The following is a 23,149-nucleotide window of genomic DNA, read 5'->3' as shown; positions in this document are numbered from 1 at the left end:
CCGGAGAAGATTTGGGATTCAGGGTAGGCAGATTCCAGGCATGGGTCCGGAACCGTAAGTTTGAAATAAAGCGACCAAACGCAGGACGGAGTTGAAAAATCTTGTTTAGGTTCCTGGAAAGCTTGGAAATATCGATTCAGATCTGCTGATCACCAGGCTAATTGATCAGAAAATGTGATCCGGGTCACCAAGGGTCAGAGCCAGGACTCGGGTCCCCAGCCAAGGCCAGGAGCAGATGTCTCCAAACCTCCCAACGTCGTGGTCCTTTCCATGGTGGCATGAGACGGCTTTCTGATTGGCCGGACTGTGGGCTCAGGAGGACAGATCCAGCTTATTCATCATAAGCCTATGAAGCCTAGCTCTGTGTCCCCAGTGACTACCATATAAATATTGAATGAATGAATGAATGAATGAGTGAATGAATGCACAAGTGGGTACCCACATACACAAGCAAGCCACCAAAGCGTGGATGGGAACCCAGCAGAGTCGAATAGAGTGGAAGGACCAAGCCTCACCCATGGACCCTAAGCAACCTGGTGCTGAGCACTGAGCCAGAGAGTCTCCACCAAGGGGGAGGGAGAGCCATTTTTCTTTGCTGAAACAATGAAGCATGCACACACATGCACACACATTCTCCCTCTCCCCACCCTCCCCACCACTGAATTCATGTAGATGATAATTTCAAAGGATTATTTGCAGTGTGCTCCTGCCTGAGGCAGGCGCATGAACAAGATGACCTCTCTGTGACTTTTCCAGGACCAGCATTCTGCATCGTTCACTGGGGTGGCTCCTCTTTTTTCCATTAGGAAGAACACTGTAATTTCAAAAACAATTCTGAAGGTCCCCAAATGAGAGAGGTTGTTTCCTTTAGTAACTATGGTCTGTAAAAAGAATAATACTAAGACATGATCATGGAGGCGCTTGCTGAATTTATCAATCTTTGAAACGAATTTATCACTTGTTTATACTAAGAATGTTTCGTAGATTTGAAAACCATTGTCCTATATGTTCAAGAGACATTATTAATTCATTTATATTCCTGTTGCTTTGCCAAAGCTTTGTGGTAACTTGGTCTGAAAAATTCTGCAGCACCCCCCCCGCCCCCCCCCCCCCGCAACTGGTTCCACTAACCAGCTGGTAAAGTAGAGCTGAACACACTGCTTACACTTTCTCAGATCTGTTTTCTTTCACTGAATGATAATTCCTACCTGCCACCCAGGTTTGCTGTGAGGTTAAGGGGGATGACAGAAAAAGCGCATGCCAACGTCTGAGGGAAGTCATAGCTTCATCCTGTCTGACACCTTCCTCTGGAGCAAGCCAGGACTAGATGTTTCCTCCTTCCTCCCCTCCAGGTTCCTGATTGTCCTGGGATGCTTGATTCTGGCCGTGCTGACCACGTTCAGGGAGTACGAGACTGTTTCGGGAGACTGGCTGCTATTACTGGTGAGATCACGCACCTGCCATGGTGCTGTTCCGGGGCAGACACCTCTGGTCGGACTTTCACAGTGAAGGGCAAGGGGGCTGCCCTGGGGCACCACTGGTGTTGGCTTCCTGGAGCCTGTGACCAAGTCCAGGCCCAAGAGAAAGCAATGCCGGGGTCAGTTGGTCAGGTCTGCCACGGGTACAGGTGGAGGGGAATGACATTTGTTATCCCGGAGATGAGAGGGCACAAACAAGGTCAAAGCAAAAACCAAACATTAGTTGTGTTACAAACCGTAGCTTCCTAACCTTCTGAAAGCTAACATAAACACATGCTCTGTTTTACAACCTGCCTCTGCTTTTTCTCCTTGAACGCTGAGGATCTCTGACTCCCTTCAAGGCCAAGTACCAAATCCCATTTGTGCATTAAAGTCTCCACGTCCTCCCCACCCCGCCCGGGCCCTCTGTCTGTTTCTCTCTGTGTTCACCATCTGCACAGGAAAGGGATGCCAGCCCCCCAGTTAAGGTCCACAAAATGGCAGAACCTTCGCCTTGCACTGAGCATGTCATTCGTGACACCAGGTTCAGCAAATTCCTTCTAAGGTGATTTTAGTCCACACCGTCTCACGCTGAGACCTTAGCAGGTGCATCCTGGGAAGCCATCTAGCTCCAGGAGCTAAGTTTCGGGGATTATCACGGAGCGACAACTCCCCAAGGGTCCCAGGAGGCCACCAAAGAGAGGGGGGCAAAGGTGTCTGTGTCTGATCAACAAGGGAGGCGGGAAGGAAGGAGGAGGCCCTGGGTCCAGGGAGAGAGCACAGCATGATGCTTATGCCCGTGGGCTCTGAGCCTCAGTGCCAGTCCAGGAGTCCTTCTTTGCCACTTCCTAGTCTGGAGAAATGTGTTTACTCCTTGGTTTCTCAAAACGTAAAATGAGGATAATGGTAGAGGACACTTGAGGCGGTGCCTGGCCCAGGAGCCGCGCTTCGTAACCGTGGGCCATGATTAGCAATGCCAGGGGCCAGGCACTGGGTGAGATTAGTAGACTGATACTTCTGTCTTCAGTGTAACTGCCCTTCAGGAGCTGGTAGTACGAGAAAAGAGACTTTGAAAAAAATGATCCGTTGGAACCAAAACAGAGAGAGGAAAGCAAGGGGTCACTTTGCAAGGCTGATATTAGGGACAGTTAGCACGTGAGAGTGGCCACGGGAGCTGTCCCAAACCGAATGGAGGTGCTAACGTGCTCTCCTCCCCCGCCCACCACCAAAATGGCAACAACAGAAATCCTGTTCTTCAGAACCTCGGAACAGAAATCGCTCCTTCCAGACAACTGGGTCCCGGTCGATCAGTGTCTCTCCATATGTTCTTAACGCAGGAAACATTTGCTATTTTCATCTTTGGAGCCGAGTTTGCTTTGAGGATCTGGGCTGCCGGATGTTGCTGCCGATACAAAGGCTGGCGAGGAAGACTGAAGTTTGCCAGGAAGCCCCTGTGCATGCTGGGTAAGCCCTGACCCCCCCCAGTCACATGTGGCCCTGGTCCCCTGCTTTGGGTGCACCATTTCCCTGAGGGAATTTTAAGCAGCCGCTGTTCTCCTGGGAAATCACGTGGCATTCTGGAAGCCAGCAGAGCCTCCGACCCTACCTCGATGGGGAAGAGCTGCTCCAGTGTCCGGATGCCGAATTCCTTCCTCCGCGGCTTGCCCTAACGGCTCAACAGGGCAGGGATTCTCAACGGGTCGGGGTGGGGGCCGCTCTTGGCATTGGGGCTGTGAAGGAGCAGCTCATTATAGGATGTTGGGCATCCCCAGTCGCGAAACTCGGTAGCCCCCAGTCACTGTGACAACCCAAACTGCCCGCAGCCTTCCAGACTGGCTTTAGTGGGCGGGGGAGGGGTGACGCCACTGCCGGTTGAGAACTCCTTCTGTAGGTCCACGTTATGCCCATTTTGCAGAGGGGGAAGCCGAGGTTCACGGTGCTGAGTCGTTTTCCAGTCACAACAGGTAGTAAGCAGCAGATTCCATCCTGGCACCCAGGTCTGGAAGAATCTAACACCTGTGCCCTCCCTCCCTACCATGTTGCTGGGCCTTGACCCAAAAGTTGCTTTGGGGAGATGTCACTGACACCTTTCCCTCTGGGTGCAGGCGCTTTGACAACGGAGAAGGTGGTCACTTTCGTTTACCCCTGTTGGTGCAGCATGGACCCATATGTTCCCAACTGGAGATCCTACTAAAATCATATAGCGACAGGGTCGGGGAGGAGGAGGAGTCTCAAATTCCTAGGTCACAGAACGCCAGGGCTCGGAAGGCCCTCCAAAGGCACTAAGTCCAACGTGCCACCACCCCCCCCCCCCACCGGATGCTCCCGCCCCCTTTACAGCAGCCTTCAAGTGGTCACCTACTTGCATACCTCCAGTCCCGGGGCGCTCACCACCTTCCAAGGTATTTATGCCACCTTAAGTCTTCTGACTGTCTTCAGATAATTGAGTTCCGTCATTGTGTTCCTCGTCTCCACTCCAGCAGTGGAAAAATGTGCTTCGTGGCTTGAGCTACACCTGGTATCACGTGTTCTTGGAATCATCACCTCTTCTCCGAGCATGCTCACCGCCCTTTTAAAAAGCAACCCCCAGGACTGAACACAGCCCTTTGGGTATGGATGGCCAGCCCAGGGAAGAGGAGCTGGACCCCTCTTCGGTCCTAGGTGCCACACTTCTGTCCACGCAGCCAAGGGTGAGCTGCCTGGCGGCCACAGCTGGTGGCACCGCCCTGACCACGACTGAAACTGCTCTTCCTTCTGCCCGTCTGCTGCTGAGGTTGCATCCCTGAGGGTTTTGTTTCTGACTCGGAACTTTTAATGCAAGGAGAGGGCACGTGGGTGTACGCGTGTGTGCGCACGCTCGTGCACACGACTTTGGAGAACTTTGCAGTTACTGATTTTTTTTTTCGTACTTTTTTTAACCTTTCTTTCTTTGGCCTCCTCCCCTGTCTGCCTCTGTCTTTGTCCATTCAGGCAGCTAGAACAACGCCCCAGACTGGGGGCTTATGAACAAGAGACATGTCTTTCTCATGGTCCTGGAGGCCGAAGTCCAAGATCAGGGTGCCGGGCTCTGGGCGAGTCCCTCTTCTGGGTCCCAGGCTGTCCACTTCTTCTTGGTCTCCGTGCTGTGTCCTCACACCGTGGAAAGGGTGGGGAGCTCTCAGGAAGCTCTTTTATCAGGGCACTAATCCCACTTATGAGGGTTCCACCCTCATAACCTCATCACTGCCCAGGGGCCCCACCTCCTAAGACCATCTCACTGGGGGGCAGGATCTCAGCATATGAATTTGGGGAGGACACAGACATTCAGACCATAGCAACCCCAGCTTGCCTTCCCTTTTTTTTTTTTTTTTTTACCTTCCTTTCAAGTCTTTTGCAAAGTGTTAAGCTGACTTCTTTTTCTTCTTTGGAGAGATCTATGTAAGTGGTGACCAGAAGTCGTGTGTGTGTGTGTGTGTGTGTGTGTGTGTGTGTGTGTGTGTGCGCGCGCGCATGCGCGTACGTGTGTGTGTGTTGGCAGGAGGTAGGGGAAGTGACTTTGTGCCCAAACTCAGGGGTTCCTACCCATTTGGAGAACATCCTAGTGTTGTGTGGAGCCTGGACCCTTCCAGGACAAGCGCACTCCCCATGGAGGAGTCTTCACGATTCTAAGAGGGGCTGATTTGACCGAGCTCCTAATAACACTGCACCTGCCAGCCTCCCCTGGAGAGCCGAGCCCCCACCCCCAGCATCCCCATCTTGCTGGCTTCCTTTCTGGGGTGCCTGTGTTTTCTGCTCTCCTCATCTCGACTTCTCCCATAACATGGCTCTTGTGGGTAATGTTGCTTTTCTCTACGTGTTGGACATGAGAGTGCGTGTCCCATCAGTGAACATCATGGCTTCCATATTCGAGGCAGCTTCAGACCCTGCCATTTCGGGTGTGAATGGATCCAACCGGGCCAGAATCTTCCATTCGCTCTGCGCATCATAGGCCTGGCTCACATTTGCCACGCATCCAGGTTCTGTTGTGTTTTGCTTTCTACACACATTGTAAGTGGATAACTTCACACAGATAAACTGAGAAGCCTAGCCAAGGATACAGACATATTGGCATCCAGATGTTTGACACCAAGTTTTTCCCAAAAGTTAAGCGCATTTAGGCAACACTTTGATATGGCAAACGTAGCCAGGTGTGAATTGAGGGACCTGTTCCGAGCCAAGAGACCAACACAGACAAAGGTATGGAGGTGTGAGAGAGCGCTGTGTGCTCAGCAAATCGCACCTGCTTCTGGAAGGCTCTTAAGGGCCAGGCCACAGGGTTTTCAGGAGCTTGGACTTTACCCAGTGGATAAACATTGCTTCCAGTGTGTTCCTTAGAACCCGATGCTCTTGCAAAACAACAGTCCCATGGTCGAAATCTTTGGGGAAAGACTGTACTTCATTTGTATAACTGAGAGCCACCGTGCATACTCGCATATTGATGGTTCCTGGAAGTCCTAAAGCAGCAAAACCTTCTTAATGGATTTTTTTTTTCCCCGAATTGACTTGGCTATGGGGTCCTTTTTACCTGCTGGCCTCTGCAGTGGGGTAGGGAGATGGTCGGCATGGGTATTGCCTCCCTCGCCCCCAGTCTCCTCTGCCTCTCTGCTCTCAGTCACCAGCATCGCAATTCATGGGTGGACCTCACGTTTTACCACAATCTACACCAGGGCCTTCCCTTGAAGCCGAGGGAGCCCACCAGGTGGCACAGCTCAGAAGTGTGGGGACATTCACCACCCCAGGGGTGACCCTCCACCAGCAGGGGGCAGGAGCCCCCAGACCGAAGTCCCAGCTCCCATCTTCCAGGGCGACAACCTTGGGAGGTGTTCCGCCTGCAGAACAGAGCCTGCTCACACCCATCTCACCTTGCCTTTCTCCTTCCCTGGCTCCCTCTCCCCTCTCCCCTCCCTTGTGCCTCCTGGGAGATTATCTCCCCACACGTCACCCACGGCCAAGGCCTGGATTTGGTGCCGCTTTTAGGGGAAACCTGCCTTCAACAGCGTCTGAGCTTCAGGCTTCACCTCCACAACCGGGGCAGCCTTGACCCCCTCCTCTGGGGACCGGGGTCGGGGGGGGGGTACCCTTGGGGAACCGCTTCCCTGGGATTGAGAGTAAAGGCTCTGACAGTCCTGCCCCCAGTCCCCCGCTCGGCTTGGGAAGGCGCGCGCGCTCACTTCCCGTTTCTCCATCTGCCACAGGAGACTAAGCCTGCCTACCACGTGCGACTGGTGTCACGGTTTCGCCCAGCGATGCCCGGCACGTGTGGGGCTGCAGGCAGCCAGTGGCTGCGACGGCTCCACTGCCTTGGCCTGACCTTCTTTTCCTTCTCCCCCTCCCCGCCCCCCCTCTGTCCCCGCTGCCAGACATCTTCGTGCTGATCGCCTCCGTGCCGGTGGTTGCCGTGGGAAACCAGGGCAATGTGCTGGCCACCTCGCTGCGCAGCCTGCGCTTCCTGCAGATCCTGCGCATGCTCCGCATGGACCGCAGGGGCGGCACGTGGAAGCTCCTGGGCTCCGCCATCTGCGCCCACAGCAAAGTAAGTGGCGCGGAGAAGCCGCCAGACCGCGCGGGCCTCTCGCCCACCAGTGGTGCCTTGCGGGGCTTCCCCTCCCGCACGGTGTCCCCCCCCCCCCCAGGGCGGTCGCGGTGCCACCACCGGTGAGGAGGGGAGGAGGGGGAGGAGGAGGAGGAAGAGAAGCACCAGCAGGGGTGCCAACAGCAGCAGAAGCAGGCACATCCGGGTTCAAGCCCTCTCCCGCTCCACCCTGTGGCCGAGGCGCTCAACTCTCCTTGAGCCTCGGGTTCCTCATTTCTAAAGGGAAGATGAGGATAGCTCTGCCTCCCGGTCGTCAAGGGGGTGAAATGAGACAGCGCCAGGCAGCAGGGGATGGGAGGGAAAGGTTCAGGGCGCCCACAGACTGGGGGGAGTCCCAACTCTGTTGGCGTGACTGGGGGTTTTCTGTAACCTCCTGGGTCTTGGTTCCTGCGTTTATAAAATGAGGATGGGGCGCCTCGGTGGCTCAGTGCCTTGAGCAGCTGGATCTTGATCTCAGCTCAGGTCTTGATCTCCGGGTTGTGAGTTCGAGTCCCCTCCCCTCCCCCGGCTTCGGGCTCCCTGTTGGACTCTATGTTGGGCTGTGTGCTGGGTGTGGAGCTTACTTAAAAATAAAAAGGGGGTACCTGGGTGGCTCAGTCAGCTAAGCTTCTGAGTATCGATTTCAGCTCAGGTCATGATCTCACAGTTCGTGGGTTTGAGCCCCACTTTGGGCTCTGCACCAAGCAGAGCCTGGTTGAGATTCTCTTCTTCTCTCTCTCTGCCCCTATGTCACTCTCTCTCTCTCTCAAAATAAATAAATAAATTTTTAAAAGAAGAAGAAGAAGAAGGGGGCACCTGGGTAGCTCAGTTGACTAAGCGTCTGGCTCTTGATTTCGGTTCAGGTCATGATCTCATAGGTTATGAGATCAAGCCCCACGTCAGGCTCCATGTTGACAGGGCAGAGCCTGCTTGGTATTCTCTCTCTCTCTCTCTCTCTCTCTCTCTCTCTCTCTCTCTCTCTCCCCCCCTCTCTCCCTCCCTCCCTCCCTCCCTCCCCCCCCAATCTGTGCTTCCCCCACCCACATTCTCTTTCTTTCTTTCTCTCTCTCAAAATAAATAAACTTTAAAATAAATAAATAAATAATTTTTTTAAGTATAAAATGAGAATGATAATGCACTCACCTCAAACGGTGAAAAGATTTAGAACATGCTGTTTTTACGAGCTTCCTCAGCAGTTGAAATGAGAATCCTAGCTGCTCGTGCGAGAAAAGATACATTTCAGCGCCTAGATAATAGTAGGTGCTCATTTATTATTCCAAATACGTTTTTCTTCACAAACAACACAAATAAATATAGAAATAAAATGAAATACAAAGGTAGAAACACCTGGAGCCCTTCACCTCATGAAGCCATACATGTTTTATTCTGTCTCTGTTCCCTCTGCCCCCAGACTCGGTGAGGTCTGCGCTTTCTTTCGAGGTTTCTGTCCTCCACCTGACCTTTTACTCTCTTGTCAGGGGACACGCTAGCAATACCTAACCTTGTAGCCATGGAGCTGAGCTGATTCACGGCTCCGGCAGACATCAGGGCTGAAAATGGCTGGTTTCGATTCCTGTCCTGTGTTCCCTCGGATTGGAAAAGAAGACTGTTGCATATTTCCCATGGAGTTCCTGGGAAGAGACAGATCCACGCCACCACCAGACCCCACAACTGAGGTCAGGTGGGCCGAACTTCAAGACAAAATGACATCTCCGTGGCGGGAGACCAAAGGCAGAAAAAGAAACTGCTTGTCAAGCCCTACGTGCCATTCCGCCCCCGACACGTCCCCGCTCTTAGCATTGTGCTGTTCCTAGGCCGCAGCATGGCTGCTGGGCCGCCATTCACTTCCGGGTCAGGCGGTGCGTTTAGGCAGTGAGCACATGTCAGGATTCCAGCCCCGCTTCCCCATTTATTAACCTTACTCCCCACTCTAAGCCTGGTGAAGGAGCCCTTGTCAATTCTTCTCTTCATCCACTCATTCAAAACCTCTGTCCTCCGGGCCGGGTCCCACGACTCGCTCCTCTGGGTGTCGGCAACACAGAGTGGAGGCCCGTGTTGCACGGGGTGAGGATTTCAAGGTTAGGATAGGCCAGGCTGTGCCGCCGGGACAAAGAAGCCCGGAGTTTCTGCGACTTCGCGCAAAAATGCCGCTGTCTTCTCACTCACGTGGGGTCTGACGTGAGCCTGGAGCCCCCTGCGCAGTGGACTTCAGGAACAGGCAGGAAGCTGCTGCCGGCACTCCCCCCCCCCATGGGCTCCACCCTAGTCCCCCAGTCCCAGTCTGATCGCAGGGTGGCTCAGGCACGGGCAGGAGTCTGTGGACAGAGGATGGGGGGCGGGGGGCAGCCACAGGCCGTGACCAGCAAAAAATCGTGAAAAGTCAGAATTACCTTGAAGAGCCTTCTGAATGACTGCAAAGCACAGAACTGGGACACATTTTCACTCCTTTTCAGTGCCCATTATGCTACTTCTTAATAATCCAACAAAACCAATTTTCCTGTGCGCTCATAACAGACCGCAGTTTCCCCAGCTAAGCACCAGATGAAACTTCTGACTCGCACTTGGGGGCCGGAGGGTATGACAACACAGGAACACGAGAGCCGTGCTCAACGAGGCGAGAAGCTCGTGCCCAGACAGTCACTGGGGAAGGACCATCCAGTTCACCTTTCTCTTCTTGAACCTGCCCGGCAGGGCCGACAGTCACCAAAGGGAATGGCCGGCTAGCTGGGTTGCCTGCACCATTGAAACCTCTCTGGGCTGTAAAGTGAACTCACCAAAGGGCACGGTGCATGTGATGCTGTGGGGGAAGCCATACCTAAGCAGGGAGCAGAATAAGTGTTACGGATTTGGAGAAGTCTACTTGGGAACCACAGATGAGCTCCGTCTCCTTGAGCAAGTGAACGTTCGGGAAACTTGCATCATGGAGGTGACGGGAATCTCAAGATGACCCACTGCTCTTCATGGGGAAGGGCAGTGTGGGCAGTGAGACCAGTGTGAGCAGCGGCACGAAGCACCCCTCTCAGCGAGACCTACGAACCCAGAAGGTCAGAGAGATGGGGCATATGGATATGACCCACTTTGTTCCCCGGGAAGACGTAGCAGGGGCGTCAGACCTAATCTTCAGGCTGTGTTTGCCAATAACCTTGACTTTCTTCTGCCCAACCTACCGTGCTGACCTTTGAAATCGGGATAGAATGAGAGAAATCGAAAGAGGCTTAGGGATCCTCTGGGTCAGGGTATTCGAAACTTTGGTGAGTGGCCGATCTTTGCCATATCCCTGCACCGGCCTTACTGTTTCTTAGCATTTTTCTCTTAATCAACTCACTTTTGTGCATTCACTCCTCCGTCCTAGTCTATCATGTGATAATATCCACGAGATAATGGGTTTTATGGTCATTTTAATTTATGCTAATTTTTAATATAGTTTAAATCAGTAAGTGACTCTTTAACATAAAAACTGCCTGTCTTCCTTCCATGAGGAGTACACGTGTCACTTTGAGGAACTGTGATCTGGTACTTCCGTTTCGAAAATAAAGAAACGAAAGCTGGGGAGGGGGATAATTTGCCAGGATCACACAGGAAATCAGTGGCAGGGCTGGGTTCCCTATGCCACGCTAGCGACCCCTGCTGTTGATTTCCCAGTAGCGCCCAGCTTTATCTTGGATCTGAGACGGTCTGCCCGGAATCAAGTCTCCTGAGTCCTGGGCCTTGTCTCAGAGGCAGCTGTCAGTTTTTCCTGCCTCCCTACGTCCCTGTGAAGTCTCGGGAGCTGTGATATTGAGGATCCCTGAAGACAGAACTCTTCCTCTCCTCCTGGAGCTATACACTCATTCTGTTAATGATGGAAGGAAGGGCCATATTATTACCACAAAGACAAGAAACAACAAGTGTTGGCGAGGGTGTGGAGAAAAGGGAACCCTCGCGCACTGTTGGTGGGAATGCAACTTGGTGCAGCTGCTGTGGAAAACAGTAGGAAGGATCCTCAAAAAAATTGAAACCAGAAATATCCTATGACCGAATAATTCCACTATTGGGTATTTACCCAAAGAAAACAAAACACCAATTCAAAAAGATATATGCACTTCTATGTTTATTGCAGCATTATTTATAGTAGCCAAGACATGGAAGCAACCTAAGTATCTATCAATAGACAAAGGGATGAGGAAAATATGGTGTATATACACAATGGAATATTAGCCATAAAAAAGGACGAGATCCTGCCATTTGTGAGAACATGGATGGACCTAATGGATATCATGCTAAGTGAAACAAGTCGGCAGAAAGACAACTACCATACGATTCCACTCGTAAGTGGAATCTAAAAAAGATTTTTTTTTAAAAAAAAAAAAAAAATCTCAACGAAGAGAGCCCAAATGTCCATCGACTGATGAATGGATAAAGAAGATGTGGTATATATATACAATGGACTATTACTGAGCCATCAAAAAAGAATGAAATCTTGCCATTTGGAACAACATGGACGGAACTAGAATGTATTCCACTAAGCGAAATAAGTCAGAGAAAGACAAATACCGTATGATTTCACTCGTGTGGAATTTAAGAAACAAAACAGATGAACGTATGGGAGGGGGGGTAGAGAAGAGAGGGAAACAAACCCTAAGAGACTCTTAATGATAGAGAACAAACTGAGGGTTGATGGAGGGAGGTGGGTGGGAGATGGGCTAGATGGGTGATGGGGATTAAGGAGGGCACTTGTTGGGATGAGCACTGGGTGTTGTATGGAAGTGATGAATCACTGAATTCTACTCCTAAAACCAATATTGCACCATATGTTAACTAAAACTTAATTTTTTTAAATTCTAACAAATAAATAAAATAACAACTAACAAATGAGTTAAGCAAAAACCAGAATCAGACCTTTAAATACAGAGAGCAGAGGCTCCTGGGTGGCTCAGTCAGTTAAGCATCTGACTCTTGATTTTGGCTTAGGTCATGATCTCACCATTTGTGGGTTCAAGCCCTGCATCGGGTTCTGCACTGGTGGCTCGGAGCCTGCTTAGGATTCTCTCTCTCCCCCTCCCCACTCTGCCCCTCCCCTGCTCACACACGTGCGTTCTCTCTCTTTCTGTCTCTCTTTCTCTCAAAAATAAATAAATAAACATTAAAAAAAAATACAGAGAACAAAGTGATGGTTGCCAGAGGGAAGGAGGTAGAGGGTTGGACAAAACGGGTCAAGGGGAGTGGAAGATACAGGCTTCCAGTGATGGAATGAATAAGTCACAGGAATAAAAGACAGCATAAGGAATATGGCCGATGACATTGTAATAGAGCTATAGCGGGACAGATGATAGCTACACTTGGGACGAGCATAACGTAATGTGTAACCTTGCGGAATCACTATGTTGCACACCTGAAACTAATGCAATGTGTCAACTATACTCAAATTTAAAAACAGAAAGAAAGAAAAAGGAAAGAATGACCATATTACTGATCCCCTTTCATGGTGACGGGAGGTGAGGCTCAGGGAGGCACGTAACCCGCCCACAGTCACAATGTTCGTAAGCCCGGACTCCACCTCCAGTGTATCTGCCTCCAGCACGCATCCAGAGACTTCTCAGTGACCACCACCCTTGTCCACTGCTTGCTCTCCCAGGAGCTCATCACCGCCTGGTACATTGGGTTCCTGACGCTCATCCTTTCTTCATTTCTTGTCTACCTGGTTGAGAAAGACGTGCCCGAGGTGGATGCACAGGGAGAAGAGATGAAGGAGGAATTCGAGACCTATGCAGATGCCCTCTGGTGGGGCCTGGTGAGTCACCGTCTTGAAGGCCCCCCATGGGGACTGACTGTTAGAGACAGAGAGGTGGAGGGCGCGGCATGGGTGTGCTCCTAGGTGGCAGCCGCGTGCACGCACAGGTGTGCGCACTTGGAATGGGCTTTTCCTTAGTGCTTACAAGTGATGGGAATAGTCAGCGCCCATCATCACCCAGGGACCTTGCTTCATTAGTTGTAGGCTGTTATCCGCTGAGCCGTGCATGTGCAAACAGACGCAGTGGCAGGTGCACACACGTGCACTCAGACCTTCAAACGCACCTCGAGACCCACAGCCCCGTACCCACCAGGGACACGCGTTACGAACACCAGCAGTTTCCGAAGGCTTAGTTTGCTCCAGAGCATTGCTCTAAAGTCCTTCCTTGTATTAACGTATTTTAAACACAATTTCTATTTTGAGTCCCTTTTTTTAAGTGGGGAAACTGAGGGGGCGACTGGGTGGCTCAGTCGGTTAAGCGTCCTGCTTCGGCTCAAGTCATGAGCTCGCGGTTTGTGGATTCAAGCCTCACGTCGGGCTCCGTGCTGACCGTTCAGAGCCTGGAGCCTGCGTTGGATTCTGTGTGTGTGACTCTCTCTCTACCCCTCCCCTTCCTCTCAAAAATAAAGATTAAAAAGAAATTAAAATAAAATGGGGAAATTGAGGCATGAAGCGGTTAAGTATGTAATGAAGCCAAGACAGATCCCTGAGCCAGTTAGTGGTGGAACCTGGGATTTAAACTCAGGCAGTCGGGCTCCAGAGGCCACACGCTTAACCTCTCTGCTTTCCCATTCTCCATATTCGTAAGTATGTGTGCACAGTCAACTACACTTGTCAACACACCCAGGACTATACAACACCCATCGGCACAGACAAGTGCACACATACACGATATGTATAAACGCACTCATAGGCACGCATACATTGGGAAACATGGCCATACACAAAATCACACATATGTAAATATGCCAAGAATGCACATGCACGCGTTTGCAATTATTTGAAATGTTTGTTGGCTGATCGACTATAGGTAGGAAATCCGTAACTTAGAAACAGGTGTGGTCTCCAGGCTCCCACGTACTTACTTGGCACTTGGTACCTGGTCTCCCATGGGGGAAACATCCCCAGGCAGCACAAAAGGACAACAGGTGGAGCTCAGCTGACTTCCCCTCTCCCCGCGAAGGCTCATGTCTGACTTCTCTCTTCAGATCACACTGGCCACCATTGGCTACGGAGACAAGACGCCCAAAACGTGGGAGGGCCGCCTGATTGCAGCCACCTTTTCCTTAATCGGCGTCTCCTTTTTTGCCCTTCCAGCGGTAAGTACCTTCGATGTTTACCCTAGAGTGACACGCAGGACCCCTCCACCGCCCACCCGGCCCCAGCTGAACCTCCCAGGCGGACGCTAGCCCCTTAGACCCCCTCAAGTCCACGCACCCGGCTGTTCCAAGTCCAGTCCCCAGGCTGCCTTCTCTAAGCTCAGTGAGTCCCTCCCTCCTCTGGGCCTGACTCTGCAAAGGCATCTCTGACCCCATGCTGCCTCCTCCCCTCCCCAACCGCAGACTGTGAGCTCCCTGGGGGCTGAGATTGTATCTCCCACCCACGTTTTCCCCAGCACCTTGCACGTGGCAGGTCCTTCGTCAATGTGAGCTCCCTTCCCTTGTCCTGTCATTTCATGTCCTGGCTTATGTAAAAACAATGCATTTCCCGCCAGAGTGAGTCTTGACCCATGATAGAATAACCCACCAAAGCCCGGCACCCATGAGCGTAACAGTAGCAACAGTCCTAGAAAGCACTTGTCGGACTTACCCTGTGCTGGAATCGTGCCAAATGCTTTACCTACGTCATGTCATTTAATCTTCATGACAACATCGTGAGTTTGGTGCGGTGTCTGTTGCCATTTTCCAGATGAGAAAACTGAGGCCCAATTAGGTTAGTCAAGTTTCCGCAGTCACAAGGCTCTTGGGTTGTGGGTTCTGTCTCTTAATCGTGAGGCTGGAAAGAAACTTCTTAGGGAAAAATCGCCCTTCCTCACCTCCCCACCCCCCACCCTGGTTCATCTCCCAGCCTTCCTCTTTAGCGATGCTTGTCCTCCACGGTAGCCCTACCTTGTCTGTTTTTCCTAAGCTCTCTGACCTTGGGCATATGACCTTCGTGAATCTCAGTCTCCTCATCTAGAATAGGTTGGGGGCTGTGGGGGTGCCACATGGTCTCCTCTAACTTGAAAAGGGCGTGGCTTCTATCCATGTAATCCACGTGTGAGGCCGACCTGGACACCAGAACAGGTCACAATTCTGGGAACTTCCGGTAGAAGTCTTAAGGGACAATTCCAGCACTAAAATATTTTTATTATTTCTTTAACATTTACTTATTGTGGAGAGAGAGAGAGAGAACGAGTGAGCACAACGGGGGGAGGGGCAGAAAGAGAGGGAGACAGAGAATCCAAAGCAGGCTCCCTGCTATTAGCTCAGAGCCCATTTCGGGGCTCTAATCCACAAACCATGAGGTCATGACCTGAGCCAAAGGCAGATGCTTAACTGACCAAGCCCCCCAGGCGCCCCAAGCGGCTAAAATATTTTTAAATTCCACTCAACATTTACTGGGCATCTGTTCTGTGTCATATTTCTTCTTACTAAACAGCTCCGATACATGATTTCACTTTTTCCGTAACAAAATTATGAGGAAGGTACTATTAGCCCACTTCCCGGTACAGGACGCCAAGGTGCAGTAGATAAGTGACTTGCCCAGGGATCTCACCACTAGAAAGCGGCAGAGTCTGGAACTGAAGCCAGGCCTTCCTGACACCGAGATTCCACTTAACCCAAAACCTACTCCCTGGCAGAGAAGAAGGGGGTCTTTGTGGCCCTGGGAGTGGGGGTGGGCCCCCCAGAGAGGCCAGCAGGGCTGACCCGGGCCTGACTTCTCCCTCCAGGGCATCCTGGGGTCGGGGCTGGCACTCAAGGTACAGGAGCAGCACCGGCAGAAGCACTTTGAGAAAAGAAGGAAGCCGGCCGCTGAACTCATTCAGGTCTGTCCTCCTGGGGATAAGCCGGGTCGGGACTGAACTCATGTCTGTGGGAGGGCCGGGGGGCTGTGTGTGCTTGCACCACAGTGGGCGTGCCTGGGACTGGGGACAGAGCCCAGGACCGTGCTTGCTTGTGGGCAGCTGTGGGTGTCCTGTCTGTGTGGCACCAACGTGACAGTCCCAACGTTCTCCCATCCACGTTTGAAGACGAGCGAGAAAGAGACATGGGACTCGGAGAGGGACCAAGGCATCAGCTGTTTTACTAACCGTATTGGAAAATTTGACTCTGGGTCCATACTAGGCTTCTCCTCCTCCTACTTCCCACCCCTCTCCTGACCTAGGGACCCACAGGGAAGAGCAGACCTAGAGTCCAAGGACTTAGCTCATCAGCTACAAGGAAATGTGGCCCCTCACATCTGCCAGTGAGGGAGAACCCGTGAGCCAAGACAGAAAGAGATGCCTTACGTGTGCCCAGTATGGGACAGCGGGCCGTTGGTCCTGCCCAGTAGACCATCATGCACCAGTGGATGTTGGACGCCTGCCAGATCCATCACTCCTGCCCTGTGGGCTGGATGTGGGGAGAACAGTGAGAGGTGGGGAGAAGGGTAGACGTGTTCCCGCTTAAACCTCAGAGGGAGATTCTGCTTCATGGTGTTGTGGGTTGTTGGGAGCACAGAGAAGAGGAGGGTGGAGTCCCCCGACTACAGCTACGTGGGACCGAACGTGTGCCTACCATGAACCTGTGTTACGGTGTACCCTCGTGTACGGATGGTCTCTGCAGGTCTGTGGGTCTGACACCAGATGGTACACGATGTTATTCTATGTAGTGAAGAGTCCAGGCCAGTCCCAGTCGCTAAGGGTCTGTTCCGTTACCCCCTCAAGCCCCAAACCATCATGGTATTCCTGAAGTTCTAGTATATTCGAATCAAAACCTCATCTCCCAGCCCGTCTCTTGCACCCAAAGTGGCACAAAGATAGTGTGCACCCTCCTACCTGTTTGAGAAGTCTCAGGGAGCCTTGCAGCCAGAGTGAACCCTGCTCCTTCTGGGGATTTTATGCCCAGCCCCCTCCTCTCCTTCCTTTGCATTTCTCCACACCCCGATGGCCCCAGTTATGACTCCAAGATGGCAGGTCAGGGAAGGTTTTCTTCCCCAAGGAGCTACCAAAAGCCAGGAAGCCTGGCTTCTCTGGATATTACCTCAATGGCGTATTTCAACTCTTAAGAGTCAGGGGCTTCACAAATGTTTTAATCCTGTGGGATTCTGTGTGAGTGTTTCAGTGCTGTCCGGTCATTCCAGCCCCTCCCTTCTCCTCCTCAGGCTGCCTGGAGGTATTACGCTACCAACCCAAACAGGATTGATCTCGTGGCAACGTGGAGGTTCTATGAATCAGTCGTCTCTTTTCCGTTCTTCAGGCAAGTGACCGCCTATCTGAACGCTCAGGGTGTGACTGACCATCCCCGCCGTGGGTCTGTACCTGCGCCTGTGGGCTCCGTAGTTTCTTGGAGAACAGGGCTGGGTTCCCAGACTGTGCCACACATTCGAATCACCTGGGAGCTCAAAAAACTCCCCCAGTTCACGGGCCACACCCCAGGCTATTTGATCAGAAATGCCAAGAGTGGAGTCCAGGGATCAGTACCTTCTTAATGTGTATTTATTTTTGAGAGAGAGAAAGAGAGAGTGCGAGGGGCAGAGGGAGAGGGAGAGAGAGGATCTGAAGCAGGCTCCGGGCTCTGCATTGATAGCAGAGAGCCTGATGCAGGGCTCGAACTCACAAACCGTGACATCATGACCTGAGCTGAAGTCGGATGCTTAACTGACTGAGCCACCCAGGGCCCCCCAACATCAGTAATTTTAAAGCTTCCCAGGTGGCCCCAGTGTGCCACCGGTGGTTACCAACTGGACAGTGTGGAGGGGCTGAGAAGAGAAGGTTCGATCATTGTTTGAGCAGGGCCGGGGTCTGAGGAAGTGGGAAGCCCGGGCAGTGGGCCTCGCTCACAGTTCTGGATGCTTCCCCTGCCTGGCCATGGCCTGTACACCCATAGACCGTTCTAGATGCTGGGAACAGGCAGGCGGAAGAAGCAGCAGGAGGAATCCTCCAATGACCCGGAGATGTCGTTTTGTGTTCTTAGAGGCGGTAGATTAAGTTAAAGGCCTCGGGGGGGAGGGGGGGGGGATGAAAAGCGTTGCCCACAGCCAGCACCTGTAAAAAGGAAGAGAGAGAAGTTAATAATCACTAGATATCCAGTCCATCCAAGGTATCCGAGTTCGTACTTCAATCAGCCCTCCCAGGCAGCCTAGGAAGCAGGCCAGAGGATCCCAAATGTTAAGAGGCATTAAAATCCGTGGAGGGCGGATGTCTGGGCGACTCACTTGGTTGAGCATCTGCCTTCGGCTCAGGTCATGATCTCACAGTGCATGAGTTTGAGCCCACGTTGGGCTCTGTGCTGACAGCACAGGGCCTGTGTCTGGTGTTCTGTCCGCCCCCCTCTCTCTGCCCCTCCTCTGTTCACACTCCCTCTCTCTCAAAAATAAATAAACATTAAAAAAATCAGTGGAGGGCTCTGGGAGCTCGGGTCCTATACCCGCCTCCAGCCATTTCCTAATAAAGCATCTGGGACAGATGCCCCAAGGCGAGTCCGACAGAGTGGCTCACGGTCTCCTCCCGGCGACAGGCTGAGTGGTCGGGTCACCAGGCTCCTCTCACAGGGGGGCGAAGCTGGGGCTCAGAAGCTTGGGACATTTTGGCCGATGTCTGCCACGTCAAGAAGCCCCCAAAGCCCGTGATCTCTTCACTGCCTGGGCTACTGAAACAGACTGTGCTTCTCCAGGGTGTAGACGCTGCTGTCCTGAGCCGGGAGTTTACGCGTGTGGAACGAATGCAGAATTGCTGTTGGATTCCTGGTTGGGAGGGAGAGTGGAGGGACCCCGAGCCTCACCCCTGAGCTGGGCCCTGCTCTGAAGCCCGTTTCTGCCCAGGCCTTTGGTTTCAGGGATTCTAGTGCGACCTGATCACAGCCAAGTGGCCCTCTCGGTCCCCATCCCACCCTCCCACCCACCTATCATGGGACCTGCAACCAGTGTCAGAACCCAGCCTCACATATCCCCTCACCCCTATCGCCAGATTGTGGTACAGATTTACAGAAATTCAAGAGACCTGGGTTCTTCTGGCTCGTTTCCCTGCATAAAACCTTCCGATGGATGACCGTGACAAGGAGAATAAAGTCCAAAACCTGACCATGAGCTGCAGGGCCCTGAAAGCTGACCCCTGCTTGCCTTCCGTCTCATTCCTGCAGAGGCCATAGTGGCAGGTGCAGCTTTGTACTCCGGGCATCCAGTCCACCAATCACAGGTGACCAGCAAAGGAATCTAAACTTGATCCTGAGGGCAGAGAGAAGCCGCTTGAGCCCAAGGATGGCATGATCAGATCTGTGTTTCAGGAAGATGACAGGAAGGGTGTGGAGGCGGGCTGGACAGGCTCGGGATTTGAGACGAGGAGACCGGTGAGCAAAAGAGTGCAGGATTCAGGGTGAGAGCCAGCCGGGGCCTAGCCCAAGGTAGATGCTTCAGAAGGACAGTGGGTGGAGGACCAGAAAGGGAGTAAGAAGAGGGGGGTATCTCAAGGAGTTATGACTGGCAAAGGAGTCAAGGGATGGAAGAAGCAAGGCTTCCAGAAACCAGCGATGAAGCTTGGGTTTCTAGGCTGCATCTTCTTACCTGTCATTAGATCCTTTGGCTCAGGTGATGGCCTCTGAGGTTTCCTTTGATTCTAAAATTCTGTTTTTGCCATCATCGTTTTGGGTCGGGGATGACATCAGTTTTCTCTTGGGTCACAAGAGCCTTCGCAGGGGCAGGCGGCCTCCCTGGTAAAGGACAGAGTGACCTTGGACTTGGAGACGATGTGCAACCACACTGAGCTCAGAACCAAGATGCTTTCTGTTTGCTGGGCAGCCCCAGGTCTTGGCAACAGGCCTATTCTTTTGGGTTGATTTATTATAAATAAGGCATTGTCCTGGCTGTCAGAGACTCGGAGGAAGATGCTGTGTCGCAGGGCTGCTGTGATAGGGGAATGGCTTTTAAACTGAGAGAGAACACTTCTTTCTTTCATTCTTTCAAGGACAAAAGTATAAAGTCACTAGCAAGACTTAGCAAGTCCAACCAGAGTCACTTAGCAACCGTTCTGCAACAAGGCAGTCCCTTGGGAAAAAAAACGTCCCTGAACGCCAACCCCCTCCATACGTTCAGCGGTAAAGGTGATAATTCATTGGTGTGTCCTCACCTGTCCCCTATAGGTTTTTGTCTCTTGTTTATGCCTTAAAAACATATTGAGGTATGTTTCATATGCTGTAGGAGGGTCTCACTTACACTAAAAAGTACCCCTTGAAAGTAAACAATTTAGTGGTTTTTAATGTAGTCACGAAGTTGAGCATTCATCACCAACTGTCTCATTCCGGAACATTTTATTGCCCCAGAAAGAAACCCTAAACCCATTAGGAGTTACTCCGTTCCTCCTTTCCCCCAGCCCCTGCAAGCTCTTGCCTATTGTCTGTCTCTATTCTACCTATTCTGGACTTTTCCTATAAAAATGAAATCTCATAATATGTGGTCATTTAAGTATGGTTTCTTTCACTTAGCATGTTTTCAGGTCTCATCCAGGTTGTCCTATGTATCAGAAATTGATTTCCTTTGTATGGACGAGTAATATTCTATTACAGGCGCTCTGTTTTGTTTATCCATTCATCAGGTGACGCACATTTGGGTGGTATCCACTTTTTGGCCATTATGCTGATGTACTTGTTGTGTGGACGTAAGTTTTCAATTCTCTTGGGCTTATACCTGGGAGTGGAATTGGTAACCCTCTGTTTAACTTCTTGAGGAACCGCCCGACTGTTTACTGTGGTGGTGGCATCATCTTATGTTCCACTGAAAGACTTGGAAGAATGATGTTATTTAGGGGCGCCTGGGTGGCTCAGTCGGTTGGGCAGCTGACTTCAGCTCGGGTCGTGATCTCACAGTCCGTGGGTTCGAGCCCCGCGTCGGGCTCTGTGCTGACAGCTCAGAGCCTGGAGCCTGTTTCAGATTCTGTGTCTCCCTCTCTCTGACCCTCCCCCGTTCATGCTCTCTCTCTGTCTCAAAAATAAATAAACGTTAAGAATGGTGTTATTTAGCCCAGGCCTAGGAGTGGGGCCATATCAGCGTTTCCGGCTCAGTGCAGTCCTCTGTGAATTTGCAGGATATATCTGTTTAGGCCTAGCGCTGATGGATGATGGTATTGCCTTTTTGGTTTTTATTTTCTGTTACTATTTAAAATTATAAACTCATCGCTTCTGAATTAGAAAGAGCTTCAGAGGGCTATGAGTCCAAGCCCAGATCTTCTGATTCATTGGCCCATGAAGACTGTGTCTCCTTAGTGCAAGTAGGCAGTGGGAGTCTGAGACGGTACGGGGAGGACCTTAGGGAATGGTGGTTGTACATTATTATGTGCAAGCACAGATGAGGGCAGACATTAGAAACTACATGTCGAGTCACCTGGGTGGTGCAGTCGGTTAAGCGTCCGACTTTGGCTCAGGTCATGATCTCACAGTTCGTGAGTTCAGAGTTTGAGCCCCACATTGGGCTCTCAGCTGTCAGAGCGGAGCCAGCTTCGAATCCTCTGTCCCCCTCTCTCTGCACTTTCCCTTCCTCCCCAAATAAATAAACATTAAAAATTTGAAAAAAAAAAAAAAAAACCCTACATGTTGCCTTCCACTGACAGGGAACCTGCATACCATTTGGTTCCCTAAAGGCAGTGGTAGAATTATCTACGGTACATCTGTGCCAATGTGGTCCCCCTAGCCAGATGTGGCTTTTGAGCCTCTGTCTGTTACTCATGCAATTGAGGAATTACATTTTCGATTTTATTTCATTTCAGCTTAAATAGTCAGATATGACCAGTGGCTACCATATTGGACATTGTCATTAGACATTAGAACTAAAATGGAGATAAGACTTAGGCCCCACATGTAGAAGCCTCTTGACCAAGAAGACCCAGTTAATTTTATGTATAACCAGAACCTTTTCCTTTTATGACCAGCGGCAAGATCACTAGAGTGCTTAGCAATGGAGAAGGGGGACATATCCAGTCATCCTTCCCTTTGGCCAAGTAACATGGGTCCGCTTTCATACATGCTAACTCATTGAGTCTTTAGAATGCCCTGGAAGAGCAGAAGAAGAGGTAACTCCATTTTCATGTGCAAAATGTTATAGGTGAAGAATCCAAAGCAACAGTGAGGTTCATTAGCTTGCTCAATGTCGCCCCCTAGTAAGTAAAGAGGAGAACCCAGGTCTTATGCCAAAGCCCATTGTTATCTCTGGGAAGACAGAGTTTTTCAGGGAGAAAATTGGGTAAAAGTAAGATGAGACAAGGGTTACTGGGACAATAATACCTATTTCTGAAGACTCTTGTCGCGAAGGTCAAATTGAATAGGATGTGTGGAAGCACCTTTTACAGCACCTGGTTTACAGCAGGTGTTCAGTCTCCTCTGGTTGAATCTGGCCCGGAAGGAAGTATTGGTGTTACAGCAGGAAACGAAGACACTAAGAACCCATAGGAAGCCACTGCTAGTGACCACAGGGCTGAAACACCCTGTCTGGAATGTGGTTACAGATCTTTTATTTCTATATCTCATTCATTCATTCATTCATTCATTCACCAAGCCTTTACTGAGCCTCTCCCAAGTGCAAGTATTGTGTTTGGCATTGGGGATGTAACCGGCAACAGAAAGGGGTCCACTGTGCTGATCCTGTCACAAGGTTGATGGAGACACGAACGGGGAAGTGGCCCCTGGATGTTTATCGTTTGGGGGTTGTTGGGGCCTTGAAGCCAGCTCACAGGGAATAAAGAGTGACATGAAATGAGCATGTGGGGACAGGAAGTGCACATGACAGCTGGAGAGTAATGTGGGGCCAGGGCATTTTCCTTGACAGGAAGGGTCTAATGGAGAGGGATCAATGTGGATATGGGGGGAAGGAGAAGGACTGGAGGAGAGAGCAGGCAGAGGTGTGGGTTCTGAAGCACGAGTGGAGGACGGGCACGAGTGGAGTGTGAACCTGCATCCGTGTGCTCAGAAAGAAAGCCCAGGGCGCAGGGCCAGGTGTATGTGGCTGCTGACCTGGTGATGGGACATGGGGAAGATCTCTCTCAGTAAGAAGTGAGTCAAATTCATAGCCTGGGAGGGAAGCCAGAGGTGGGAAGTGTGACGATAGAGACGGCATGGAATCCTTGTCTTGGAGAGTGAGGAAGAAATGGGGGGGGGGCTCTGTCTCTTT

The 23,149-nt window shown here is 51.4% G+C and overlaps 1 protein-coding gene and 1 long non-coding RNA gene across 5 annotated transcripts in view; one reads left to right on the top strand and one right to left on the bottom strand.

Annotated features, from left to right (window-relative positions):
- KCNQ3 (potassium voltage-gated channel subfamily Q member 3) overlaps positions 1-23,149 on the top strand; it is a 318,119-nt gene that overhangs the window by 259,644 nt on the left and 35,326 nt on the right. Inside the window, exons 2-8 of the mRNA XM_023248670.2 lie at positions 1,353-1,443; positions 2,795-2,921; positions 6,836-7,008; positions 12,662-12,817; positions 14,026-14,136; positions 15,750-15,845; positions 17,162-17,256. Of these exons, the coding sequence (XP_023104438.2) occupies positions 1,353-1,443; positions 2,795-2,921; positions 6,836-7,008; positions 12,662-12,817; positions 14,026-14,136; positions 15,750-15,845; positions 17,162-17,256 (849 nt within the window). The remainder of the gene's footprint in view (positions 1-1,352; positions 1,444-2,794; positions 2,922-6,835; positions 7,009-12,661; positions 12,818-14,025; positions 14,137-15,749; positions 15,846-17,161; positions 17,257-23,149) is intronic.
- On the bottom strand, positions 12,106-19,921 carry LOC123383247. 4 transcript variants are annotated; one of them, XR_006592804.1, is made up of 5 exons: positions 19,559-19,918; positions 17,319-19,222; positions 16,308-16,410; positions 13,903-14,812; positions 12,106-12,724 (listed from the first exon to the last, which is right to left on the bottom strand). It is a non-coding gene; the product is annotated as an uncharacterized LOC123383247 (long non-coding RNA). The 4 variants fall into 4 exon arrangements; XR_006592802.1 differs by having other exon boundaries at positions 16,308-19,222; positions 19,559-19,921; XR_006592803.1 differs by having other exon boundaries at positions 13,903-16,410; positions 19,559-19,921.

Source organism: Felis catus, chromosome F2 (assembly GCF_018350175.1).
Source record: "Felis catus isolate Fca126 chromosome F2, F.catus_Fca126_mat1.0, whole genome shotgun sequence".
Lineage (NCBI taxonomy): Eukaryota > Metazoa > Chordata > Mammalia > Carnivora > Felidae > Felis > Felis catus.
Note: the sequence above shows the minus strand (reverse complement) of the source record. Positions and strands in the feature narration are given on the sequence as shown.